Source organism: Pteropus alecto, unplaced genomic scaffold (assembly GCF_000325575.1).
Source record: "Pteropus alecto unplaced genomic scaffold, ASM32557v1 scaffold53, whole genome shotgun sequence".
Taxonomy (NCBI): domain Eukaryota; kingdom Metazoa; phylum Chordata; class Mammalia; order Chiroptera; family Pteropodidae; genus Pteropus; species Pteropus alecto.
In genome coordinates this window covers 663,780-676,966 of record NW_006434366.1, presented here as the reverse complement: position 1 = coordinate 676,966, position 13,187 = coordinate 663,780, and the positions used below count along the sequence as shown (strand labels likewise).

Here is a 13,187-nt window from a genome sequence, read left to right as displayed (position 1 = left end):
GCGTGGGCGCGGCCCACAGCACGCTGTGCGCGAGGCGGATGTCCGGGCCGGCTGGGCAGGGGCTACGGACGAGATGGCGGAAGGCGGAGGCTGCCGTGAGCGACCGGATGCGGAGACCCAGAAATCCGAGCTCGGGGCCTTGATGAGGACCACGCTTCAACGAGGGGCGCAGTGGTGAGCGCCGGTCCCTCCTCTCCGCCACGCAGGGTCGGGGGCCAGGGCTCTGGCCCTCAGGCCAAGCCCCTCATTTTCGTCTTGGGTAGGGGCCGGCCGGGGGCAATGATAGTGACCCTAAAAAGAGTAGCCGGACCCGCTCCCCTCAGGGGAGGGAGCCTGAGCTCGCTTCTGGGAAAGCGTGGGCGGGGCTGTAAGTCGTCCCAGCCCATTCGGAGCCCCAGTGGGCGGACCTGACGGGGGAAAGGGCTGCAGGATGGGGAACAGGGGAGTGCTCCCGGGCACCTTCAGGATAGGACAGCCCTTTTCCATCGAGGACTCGCTCTGTGACCTTGAGTGAAGGCGTCCACACTTCACAAACTCCAGTTTCTTATGTGAAAAACGTGGTAGCAATATTTGACACTCACCCTCCTCCCCTAGTGGGTTGAGGCGAAGATCAGTAGATACTTTGTAACTTGTAAACTGCAGAACAGATGTCAAGGTCAGAAGCTGAACGAATGTTTGAGAGCCCCAGATTATTTTGGTAGCAAATGTAAAAAATAATTGTGGCAGCAGTGTTACAGAGCTTAGATAGAAAGATGAAAAATCCCGCAGCAAGTCTGAGACAAGAGTTTTCTTAATAAATTGTTCAGAAGGGACGTTACTTCCACTAGTAGAGAGATTCCTGGGTGGTATATTGTGTTGGAGTAGAAAACAGGCTTGGCTTTGCATTTGATAGGATTGAGGTCCTTCTTTAAGAAACCATAGTGATATTGATAATGCCACTTACAGTGACAGGGGAATTGAGCAGAGAGGAGAGACATTGAGGTTAAGAGATACATTGATCAGGGAAGAGAGACATTGAGATTAGAAAGAATTCACATACAGCTTCGCAGTGTTCTTGAGCTAGCTGTGAAAGACAGGGCACTCAGTTACTTTTATCCTGCGTGGAATGCCCAGCAGAAACAGGAAGCTCGAGAAACTAAAATCACACAGTGTTTGGAAGGTATTGTTCAAGGGATATGGAGAGAAAAGAGCATTTTAGAAATTTGTATTTATGAATCCTTGTAGCCTCTGGAAAGGTGCCCGATCTCTTCTGAGGTTTGTTGGTTATAAAATTTGAAGGACTCACTAATATAATTCTTGTGCTTTGTTCCCCCCACAGAGGTTTTCTCCTCCTCTATCTTAATTGTAAATCCGCATAGTGATACTTTTAAAATATAACCAGATCAACTTGCATTTTGACGAGATAAATGTACCTATACACTATTATGCGTGTATATGTATGTATATGTATACACACATATCTATACCTATGTACACACACTTTTTTTGATACCTTGTTTGGTTCTTAAAGGAATACTGAACTGTGTGATGTTATCCCATTTTCAGAAAGATTAGTTTAATGCTGTTCATGTAAAGCAAAGCAGTGTAACCAAATTGTCCACGTGGATAAGGACTTCTATAAAGATCATTATGAAATTAGTGACTTGGTCGTTAGCAAACAAGATTTTAGCCATAGAAAGACTTCCTTTAAATTAACATTTTGAAGCTAATTGCGTCCTTCCTTTAATTTATTCATTCTTTCACCAATCATTTCACTTACTGGATATTTTCAGAAGTATCCATTGGCTCTCTGCCCTGTGGGGCCTGGCCCTGCTTGTTTTGAGAGTGTGTTTTGAAGTGGGGATTGCTTGTCCCCCAAGTGGAAAGACCATTAAAAAAATTAAGAGAGCTGCTGCAAAATCTTACAACCTCAGCTTTTCTGGTACAGTAAATTTTTGTCTGTCTCTAGGTATCTTATTGACAGCCGGTGGTTCAAACAGTGGAAGAAGTATGTGGGCTTCGACAGCTGGGATATGTACAATGTGGGTGAACACAACCTGTTTCCCGGCCCAATAGATAACTCTGGACTCTTTTCAGGTACAGTATCCTCTGCTTTTCCAACTTATATGTCCACCAGGCAATAGTCTGAGATTGTATTTATATGTAACATTATGACCTTAACTTTCCTCCTATGAGGGGATAGAAATAAGTGTCCTTGATTTATGTCTATAGTGGAAGTCTTTGCAGACCCTCAGGGAGAAATTAAGTTGCTTTTTTCCAAGAAGAACATGCTTCTAACATTTTAAATTTCTTTCTCTCTCTCTCCCTTTTTTTTTTGTTGCAAATTAGTTCTGCTAGAGATTTTACATTAGCATATGGAATAGAAATAAATAGAATATTTTGAAATTCATTTGGGATCTGAAATTTGGGAACCAGAATTTTCTGTTACCTTTGCAGAACACATTGTAGATCTGTTGACATTCATCGAGCATTTCTGTGATGGCTGTGCTTGTCATGAAGTAGTGTGAAGAGAGGTGGAAGGTCAGTAGAGTTACGATCACAATCAGCTCTCAATGGAAGAAGTGATTGAAAAGTGATATATGACGCACCTGAGCTTAGCTTCCACCTGTAGATGCACAGAGATGACAGCCAGTCTTTCGTAGTATTTGTTCTCCTTGGCTTTTACTCCCTTGCAAGCGGGACAGAGGTGATCTGTCTTTTGCGCCCTAAATCAGGGTAGCAGGAAGGCAGACAATACATGAGGCTTGATCTAACCTAAGACTAACTTGGGTGTTTTTAAAAATGAGCAGTGCTTCAGCTCAGACCTAGTTTTAGGGGAGTCAGAATGACATAATAGTGTCATATGCTTTGTTTCCTGGAGTAGGTCAGATGGTGGCATTATACCATGAAGTTGCCCTCAAGGGATAATTGCAAAATGTTTGCACTTTGTTCTCTCTCTCTCAAAGGAGCAATCTTAAGGCTTCTTATGGTAATAGTGATGAGAATCTTAGAGCTGGAGGGGCCCTTGGAAGTCATGTTGCATGACCTTCAGCTAAGGGCAAGCAAACCTGTAGTCCCCCAATTTGATGTACACGGCCTTGGCCATGTCACATGGCGTGAAACATTTGCTATGTGCTTTGGAAGTGAGAAGTACATTCCGTTCAAACCCTGGAACATTGACAGTGCAGGAATGACCTATCTCTGGCGAATGAGGGTCACCTTCTTAGTTGTAGGTGCTCAGTCACTTGCCAGTCTCCCTCTGGCTGCTTTCCACCTAGGTCATGGGAGTGGCCTGGAAGGGGCTCTTGGAAGTGTGGGAAGTTGGGGTAGAGCATATCCTTGCTGATGTTCATTTCCACCCTAGCCCCTCCTGGGCTTCGGATGGAATCCCTCTGCTTAGACCAAGCTGCATTTTCATTTTTCTTCTTTATTTGCCTCCCCATTGAAGAAATTTGTGGAGGCTCTATCCTCATTTCAACACCCCCGTGTGATGTTTAGCATGTTGCCCTTGGACTAATCCACTTTTAAATGAAAATTGTGAACTGCATTGAAAATTCCATTTATGTCGCCTGCGCCTGCACTGTAGTGTCAGAAGAATGATGTGTTTAGGAAAATTGTCGCTGAGCCTTAGAGAGGAAAGAGCTCTGGAAAACTGACATCCGTGGGGTTGATGATGCAGAAAGCTTGCTTTTCCCCTTTAACTGTCTTCTGGCTGCTGTTTGGCACAGTAGGGTGGCCATATCCGCTTAGTGCTCAGTGTGAGAAGTGAAGAAGGTGTGTCTCCCCAAGGAAGACATGAAGTGAATAACTTATGAGTTTTTGATTTGTAAATCACAGAAAAGTTTGGAGTTTAAGTATCAGTTTTTGAGGGGAAGTTCTTGGCACTCCTGGACCATCCTTCTGTTGCTGCACGGAAAAGGTGTGGTCTGTCAGTATTAACATTCATGCCACAGCTGCTGTGGAAAGTGGTCGGCTCATTACTGAGGACAACCCATCCCCGCCTTTTAAAAATTGTAATAAAATACACATAACAAAATTTATCATCTTAACCATTTTTAAGTGTACTGTTTAATAGTATTAAGTATATTCTCATTGGTGTACAATCTCTAGACTTCTTCATCTTTCAAAACCAAAACTCTGTACCCATTAAACAGTAACTACCTATCTCCACTCCCCCCAGCCCCTAGCGACCACTGTTCTACTTTTTTCTGAATCTGACTAATCACTTTAGCTATTTCATTTAAGTGGAATCACACAGAATTTGTGTTTCTGTGGCTTATTTAATGTAGCATAATGCCATCAAGGTTCATCCATGCCGTAGCATGTGGCAGAATTTCCTTTCTTTTAAAGACTGAATAATATTCCACTGTGTATATATACCATATCTCACCATTCATCTTTCTCTTTTACCTTGGTATTTCTGTTCTCCAAGGCTATTTAATTTCTTTACTTTTTCCTTGGAAATGAAAATGGCAGAGGTAGATCAGATCTCGAACGAAGGACAGAAGACCCAATGGCGTGGGGTGATTGGAAGTCCTTGTCACCTTATGAATGAATGCTGCTTATGGTTTTTATTCTTGGCATCCTCTGCCTTGAGTTACAGATGAGTTGCACCACCATGATACTTTCTGCTTTTCCAGTTTCATGGCTTCATTCGTCTGCAGGAGAATAGTGGCTTCCGCTTCTGCAGGAGTGGGCGTTGATGGGCACAGGCTTAGCCGAGAGGCTCCCTTGGCGGGAGGTGATCAGTCTTCCCTTGGTCCAGCCCCTTGGTCCTCCACTGAGGGAGTATGTTTCAGACCATAGATGTCCACTTCTGACTCCCAGTCCTGTGGTGGGTGTAGGATGGACACTCAGCATGTTAAAGAAGTTCTACCTCCACATGGGGGTGTCCAGCTGGGTTTTGACTTAGAGTGTTGAAAACGAAGTACTAAATGACTCTTGGTAAAATAAACTGAACTTCAGTGACTTGTTTGTTTGCTTTCTTTGCCTTTCGGGGGAAGATGATATCTGACTTTAATGCAGTTTTAGTATGTAGAATATTATGTTAAGTATTCATAATTAGCAATTTTGATTGTGGAATCTCTGAGCACTTTGAAAATGTAAATTAAGAGTTTTTCTCTTTTATCCTTCTTCCTCCAATTACAGAAGAAATACAAGTTCCTCATAAAATATTCAGGAAGCATGGCTAAAGACCAAGAGTAATCGGGTCTGTTCTGTGTTACGGGTCTGCTCTGTGTTATGGCTGGTGACAGAATTTTGTAATTTTGTATTCTTACAAATACTTTCCTGGTTTCTGAAAAACTCATAAGAATCATGTAAAACAAACATTTCTTGGGGAGAAGAGCAGTGACTTATGTGCTGTTTTCCTCTTTCAGATCCTGAGAGTCAGACCTTGAAAGAACATTTAATTGATGAGTTGGACTATGTGTTGGTCCCAACTGAGGCCTGGAATAAGTTGCTAAACTGGTATGGCTGCGTAGAAGGCCAGCAGCCCATCGTCAGAAAAGTAAGTACAAGAATCATCACACCTGCTGGTCAGCGTTTGCAACTGCTCCCTTGGGGACACTGACTGGTGCTGGGTTCTGGGGTACTGGACGTACCTAAGTGGTGGAATGGAGTCATTTGAGGCCTTGTTTCTGGTTCTTTAGAGTGCATTGTGGTTGTGAATTGTGGTGAGTGAGGCTGTTCACTCAGGATGTTACAGTGAGTGACCTTCAAACATCAGGGCGGCTCACTGGCTTGGGATGTGTCCAGCAACGCCATGAGAGCACTTTCTGGAAGGCTCTATGAGAGAAAGTTCACTTGGGGTCATGTGGACATACAGTAATGTACCGCTTCTTATTTATCTTACAACCTTGATGATAAGAGTCTTTTGCCACAGTATTGAGTATCTCAAAAAGCAAGTGTGTACCCAAGGCAGAATAGCCTCTTGAGGGAAGGCAGGCCCTGGGACAGAAACTCAGGTTGTTAACCCCTCTGGTAGATAGGACTCATGAGAAGACTACCACCCTGACTCCCACAGTTGTGCATTGTCCTGCCAGAGGGGCGGTCACGGGAGCTGCATGGCTGCTGATGGGTGGGCAGTGGGCCCACTTCTCTTTCTGCCTGGTGTGTCATTCCCTTAGCAATGTAGGAAAGAGCTGCAGTCCTGAGGCCATGCTTCTGAGAGTCACCATTCAGGGCCAGAACTGCTGCCTTTTTTTTTCAGCTCGAAATCTGGGACCAGGAGAGGGGTTAGGGATCAAAAGTTTAGGGGCATGCCAGCTTCCTGCAGACGGCCCCTCATGCCCACAGTGCTGTCATGTGGTGAGTGTGCCACCCAGGGCTCTAGCTGTATTCTCAGTCCTCGAATTCAGCAGACTCCCACAAGGGGAGGGAGGCATCACGATCCCCACTAAGAGGGGGACAGTGGCTTCCCTGTTACGTGGCGGCATTGCCAGCTTTGGTTCCATCATGGTGCTCTTGGTTGGTCCGCGTGAGTGGGAAATGATTTTGAAACCCCTAGGACGGATGCCGGTGGCCTTACAAATCTGTGCTTTTGATCCCCTGATCATTTAAGGAAACTGATTATCATGTGGGTTCTGCATTTTTGACACTGATGAACTATGGTGCTTCCAAGATGGCCCGGTGTGTCCACTGCACCTTCACCCACGCCTCTTGTTCACAGGTGGTGGAACATGGCCTGTTTGTCAAGCACTGCAAGGTGGAGGTATATTTGCTAGAACTGAAGCTCTGTGAGAACAGTGACCCCACCAATGTGCTGAGTTGCCATTTCAGCAAGGCAGACACCATCGGTGAGTAGCTGGGCTGCGTTCCAGGTGTCTAGTCAAGAGAATGCAGAGCATGTGGCTGATGGGAGGCCAGCTGGGGTGCCCTCCTCAGACTTGTCAGATAATCTCAGGTCACAGTTACCAGTCTCGACCTGGGTGCCTGGTCCCCAGGGCATTCATGTGGAGAGCTAAGCCTGGGAATTGTGTTCTGTAGAACACCAGGCATGGTCCTTACTTGTGTGACATGGTAATAAAGACGAAGAAATGCAGATTCAGAGAGCCTACAGTCACCGATTTAAAAAAATCTCAGTAAAAAAAAAAAAAAAAAAAATCAGGAAGTGGCAGAGCTGGTATTTGAAACCAGATTAGTCTTAACTCCGAAAATAAGTTTTCTCACTTTTCCGTGTTGCTTCTGTGCTAAAAATGGGACCCACATCATCAAAGAAGGAGAAGCGTAGGGAAGGTTTCTGGGATATGAGTGCAAGAGGATGCCCGTGGAAGGTGTTGGGACTTAGCAGTCACCAAGGGGGTGAAGTCAGAACTTCTGATCCAAAGCACCCTGTGACCATCTGAAAGGAAGGAGGGCGAGTATGAGCTCGCCGGGGCCGTCTGTAGCCCGCCTTCTGGAGAAAGCCCTGAGTGATGTTCCTCCCCACTCCCAGCAACCATCGAGAAGGAGATGCGGAAGCTGTTCAACATCCCTGCGGAGCGTGAGACACGGCTGTGGAACAAATACATGAGCAACACCTACGAGCAGCTGAGCAAGCTAGACAACACTGTCCAGGATGCCGGGCTGTACCAGGGCCAGGTAGGAGGGCCCAAGCCCCGCCCCACAGGCAGCTCTGCCCGGGCCGTGTGGCCGGACGCCTTCTGGTTCTGAGCGTGCCAGAAGTGAGGTGGTCTGCGCATTCCTCACATGGTTTTCCTTTTCACTCAGGTGCTAGTAATTGAGCCCCAGAATGAAGACGGCACATGGCCGAGGCAGACCCTGCAGTCAAAGTAAGTGAACTTTTCCCACCTGTGGCTGGACGCACAGGTGTAAGAGACACTTTTCTAAGGCAGTTACTTGTGCTAAGAGAAATTTTTCTTAATCAGATGAAAAGACATTCGATCTCATATCCACAGTCTGCAATCCTGGTTGAAGGCCCTGGCCTCTGGAAAGCAGCGTGCTTGGCCCTGTCTGAGGGAGAGCTGTCAGGGTGTGTGAACTAGGCTGCGAGCCTCTCCTTGTTGAGAACAAGAGGAGGAGGAGAAAGGGCCGGGCTCTGGGAGGGTGGCTCCTCCGCCAAGACTGGCTTTGTTTCTGTCAAGGGCTTTTATTTTCTCCACCTATAGGTAGAGGTTTTGATGGAAAAGAAGCAGCTCAGGCACAGGGGCTTGTATGACTTAAAGGCAGTAGTTTGATCCCACTCGACTCTTTTCTGGTGGCCTGTTCTTCCTTGTTGCCCTGGTCGCTTGCTGGGGGAATTACTCTGCTACCAAAATGAGACCCCAGGCACCTGTCTCAGGTGTTCATGTGCGGTGTGGAATTGTGCATGTCTTGAGAAGGGAACAGAGAGAAGCGATGGCTTTTTCTTATGATAGAAGATGGAGAAATAGTGTCTGTGTTATATAGTTATGGGGACAGTGTTGGTCTTTGCTCTCTTCCTTCAGTCAGGCCTTGGACTATGACCATTTCATAGTGATGAGCTCCTTTGAGAACCACAAAAGCTACAAGCTCTCTCTTGCGAAACATGCAAGAAGATAGAACATTTTGCCAGCAGTCTCCAAGGTTTTACAGACAGACACCTTGAAGCTCCAGTTAAGGAAACTCCGGTTACTAGTTCCTGAAAAGATGACACAGTGGCTATGGTAGGCTTACTGTCCCCCACCAGATGTCCATGTCCAGTGACTGTGTTAGGTTCCATTGCAGAAGGGACTTTGCAGCTCTGATGAAGGGTCTGGAGGTGGGAGGTCATCCTGGGTTATCTGAGCGGGCCCGTTGTGATCACAAGGGTCTTTGTAAATGAAAGAGGGAGGAAACATACAGTGTTTTAATATTAACAGTAATGGAAAAAAATTTTTTTAAAGAGAGAAACAGGAGAGTCAGAGAAGGAGCTGAGAGGATGGAAGCAGAGTCAGAGTGATGAAATGTCAGACTCCACTGCTGTGAGCCAGGGACCACGGGCGGCCTCTAGAAGTCCCCGGAGCCCCCACCAAGGAGCATAGCTCTGCCCACACCTTGATCTTAGCTCAGTGAGAGTCATTTCACACTTCTGACTTTCAAAATTGTAAGATAACTAATTTATGTTGTTTTAAGCCATTGAGTTTTGTGGTGATTTGTGACAGCAACAACAAGAAACAGACCACACTAACCCAGGCTGCTAATTCCCTTTTTGGAACTAAATGTGCCATAGAACTGAGAGAAAATAACAAAAACTGTAAGAACCTCTGGAGAGACAGAAGGTGGATTCCAGTGTGTGAGAGAGTTGACAGCTTGGAGCAGAAGAGACTGGTGTCCTGGCCTAGGGAGGCTGTTGTAGTTGTGTCCTATTTCTTCCCAGCTTTTCTTCTCCCCTTCCCTTCCACACCTTGAGGCCTAAGAGAACCTAGAGAAGGGAGAGAGCTTTTGGAAAAGAGCAGTGCCTCACTGAGATTCCGTGAAGGTTAGTCTCCCAGTAAAGTGTGTCCAATGGCAAATGAGCCAGTGGAGTTCCCAGGGCACATTTCCCTCCCCATCTCCCCAGTAGTGCCAGAGACTGTTCCAGATGCTGAGGATACAGCAGTAAACAAAGTCTCTGCCCTCAAGGTGCAGAAAGTAGGTAAACAAGAACAACACACATGTCCAGTGGCTTATAAGTACTGTGAAGTCAGGGAGGAAAATCAGGAAGTGCCAGACTTTGGAAAGGGGCAGATTTAAGCAGGATGATGGGGAGGTCCCACTGAGGCGCCATTTGAACGAGGTCATGCAGGAAGCGAGGGAATCAGCAGTGAGCGTGGTTATTAATGAGAATAACATTGTAAGGCATAGGTGACTGCAGCTGCAGAAGTTCTGAGGCAGAAGCAGGCCTGGTTGAAGACCAGCCCGAGTTTTTTGTGCCCGGAGCTAGGAGGGATGACAGGAAGGATGGGGGACGAGGCCTGAGAGGTAACGGTGTAGAAGGCCTTGTTATCCTTGTGAGACACTGAATTCCAGCTTTGCCTCTGGGCAAGGTAGGAAGCTTGTTGGAGGGGGTACAGGGAGTGGAAGAGTAATGTGATCTTACCTGATGAGCTCACAGGGAGCCATAACTAGAGGCTGATAAGTATTGTCGGAATCAAGGAAAGTGACAAATTGATAGCTCGTGTTGGTTGGAGCAGAGTTCATGTTTCCAACCATATAAGAGGGTAGAATAAGCATAATAAATACCCTTGAGAAGGAGGAAATGCGTACATGAAACAGGAACAAGGCGACATACTTGGGAACAAAATTCAGGAGATAGGTTGAGTGGCAGAATGGATGTATCTGAAGACTGAACAAGTCGAAAGGTCAGGTTGAAGAATTCTAGAAGGTATTCTGAAGGGATAAGGAGATGGAAGATAATGGAAGAAGAGTGTTATGGAGGATGGGAGTAGAAATCTCAGTATCCTGTAATAGGATTCTCAGGCAGAGAGGAAGTGCCAGGGGCAGGAGGAAGAAAATACCAGAAGTAATGACCGCGAGGTTTTCACAAATCATAAAAAATGAAAGCTCTTCAGTTTAAAGAATGCCAAACACGACAGATAAAAGCAAGCCCATTAGTGAAATTTAACAGCAAAAATGTAGATAAAATTCTAACTCTTTTTGAAAGAAAAAGTCACAATGGAATAAGAAGCAGATTAATATCAAACTCCTCAACAGCAATAATGGATACTTTTTCAGTGTCAAATAAAATAACTTTAAAACTAGAATTTAGGGTTTTCTAAACTGGAGCTTCAAGGTGTCTGTAAAACCCTAAACTATTACTTAAATGTAAAGATAAAATAGTCTTTTTCCTCTCGCATAAATGACCTTAGAAGGTTTTCCACACAGAGCTCCTCTTTGAAAACCTCTTGGAAGAAGTACTGTTAAAGAGTGGGGACCCTTGTGACCTCATAAGGTGGGAGAGAGAGTACGCAACTGGTGAAGTGTTCTTTGGACCAGAACAGCCAGGACTTTCTGACTTCGGAGTAAGCAAAGATTCCTTATATAAGACATAGCACTGCAAACCATAAAGGAGGAAACGTATAGAATGGGTGACTTAAATTAAGAACTTTGTTCTTCAAAAAGTAAAAAGGGAAACCACAGAGTGAGGAGATATTTGCAACACTTATATCTGACAGATTGCTTATCTCCAGAATTTCAAAGAAATGCCTCTAAGTCAGTGAGAAAAAGTCAGACGACTCAATTAGACAAACGGGTAAAAAAAACTTTTAACAGTCACTTTACAAAAGCGGATACCCAGATGTCTAGCAAGCATACGGAGAGGTGCCCAACCTCAGCAGGCATCTAGAATGGCAAATTAAAACCACAATACAGCTCTTCTACACACCCACCAGAATGGCTAAATGAGAGAGAGACGGACAGTACCAGTATTGAGGTGTGAAGCAACCCAGATCGTCGGACCCTGCTGATGGGGCATAAAAATTGGTATAATGATGATATGTTTGGTAACAAGTACTAAAGAGTTATGTGCACATGCTACAACTTGGCGATTCACTCCTGGACATACAACCAACAAGCATACATCCCACGTTCACTCAAAGATATGTTCGAAGACGTGACATTCACAACAGTGAACTGCTTGTCAGAGTTACAAAGTGGACTAACTCAAATGTCCGCCAGAAACAGAGTGCAGAGAGAAATCGTGTATGTGCACTGTGGATTCTGTGGCCACAGCAACACCGAGTCTCATAAACAATGTTGACTGAGAGAAGCTAGACGTAAAACGTGGCATACTCTGTAGGCAAAACTCATCTGTGGGGCTCAGGGTCATGATAGGGATTAGTTTTGGTAGGAATTGTGACTGAAGGGAGCATGAGGAGACACCTGGGGGCGGGCGGGACTGTCCTGTTTCTTGGTCCTAGTACTTGTTAGATGTATCACTAAGTAAAAATTTTTTGGTTTTTGTACTCTCATGACTTATATATTTCTCTATGTAAACACTTCAGTAAAAAGTTTAGTAGTAAAAACAGGAAAGGGTTAAGAAAGCAACCTATAGCAATGACAATCCAGAAGTGAATTCTGGGCACTTATAACATGGAAGACCAGGCGACACGAGCCAGAAAAGAGCAGAGAGAGATGAAAATGTCCCGAACTGCTTCTCTTGAGGGAAATGTAGATAGTTTTGTGTTTGTTTGTTTTGTTTTGTTTTTACGCCTACAGCACTTGGTCTTCCTAGGTGGTCGGTCTCCCATCCATGTACTAACCAGGCTTGACCCTGCTTAGCTTCCGAGATCAGACAGGATCAGGCGTGTTCAGGGTGGCATGCTGTAGACGAAATGTAGATGGTTTTAAGTTTAAATAATCGATGGGGAAAATAAAAATAGTTACGGATTCTAACAAGTTAATGGAGTAACTACCAGAAATATAAAAATGGCATTTATATCTTTGAAATACACTGTATTGTCAGGAAAGGTGTGGTGGCAGTTAAGAAAGACCTGAGAATCGGTATGTTGAGCAAGACTGATGCTTATATCTTTCTAAAAAGAATTTCTGAGGTGGGCAGTCCAGTGCTGGTATTCTTAGAAACCCAGCTACTCTGTCATGTTGCTCTCCTGTGTGTGGCTTCTATTCAGAGGTGGTTACCTAAGGGTCCGGGATGACTGCTGGAGCTGAAGCGGTTACACCTGCATTCAGGTAGCTAGGAGGAGGAGGGAGGAAGAAGCACATACGCCTTTCTTTTAAGAATTTTTCTCAGAAATCACACATAAAACCTCCCTTTACATCTCTTTGCTAATTATATGACCATACCTGGCTTCAAGGGAGGCTGGGAAATGCCTTTTAGCAGGGCAAAAAGTATCCAGCTAAAAATCAGGGTTCCTAAACTGAGAAGAAGGGGCAGAATAGCTATTGGGAGGTAGAAGGAAAAAAAACCACTGCTTTCTTCTCTACCAATACTTCTGGCCAGCATATGTGTGGGGGTTTTCCCCCATACTGACCAATTCTCTGACACCAGCCAGGTGTTCTAAAATTTGCTCAGGCCAGATGCTATCTACCTGGGGATCGCATCAGATCCCACAAGTTGGGGGCCCACAAGACTGCCTGTACTTTAGATGCCAGTCCCAAGTCCAGGTTGTTACCTGTGCTTCTAACCACCGACCATAAATTGGAGGTTCCCCTGACTCCTTCCTCCAGCTTGATAATTTGCTAGGTCACAAAACTCAGGAAACCGGTTTATTTACTAGATTACCAGTTTATTATGATAGGATATAACTCAGGAATAGGGAGATGGAAGA

General features: G+C 45.2%; 1 protein-coding gene across 3 annotated transcripts in view; it reads left to right on the top strand.

Annotated features, from left to right (window-relative positions):
- Positions 1–13,187, top strand: part of USP4 (ubiquitin specific peptidase 4) — a 36,961-nt gene continuing 23,774 nt past the window's right edge. For 2 of the 3 annotated variants that reach the window (XM_006909091.3, XM_006909090.3), the window contains exons 1-6: positions 1–174; positions 1,949–2,076; positions 5,358–5,488; positions 6,650–6,776; positions 7,415–7,560; positions 7,690–7,751. In XM_006909091.3, coding sequence (XP_006909153.1) covers positions 74–174; positions 1,949–2,076; positions 5,358–5,488; positions 6,650–6,776; positions 7,415–7,560; positions 7,690–7,751 — 695 coding nt within the window. In that variant the 5' untranslated portion in view covers positions 1–73. The remainder of the gene's footprint in view (positions 175–1,948; positions 2,077–5,357; positions 5,489–6,649; positions 6,777–7,414; positions 7,561–7,689; positions 7,752–13,187) is intronic. The other variant, XM_015587190.2, reaches the window with a different exon arrangement.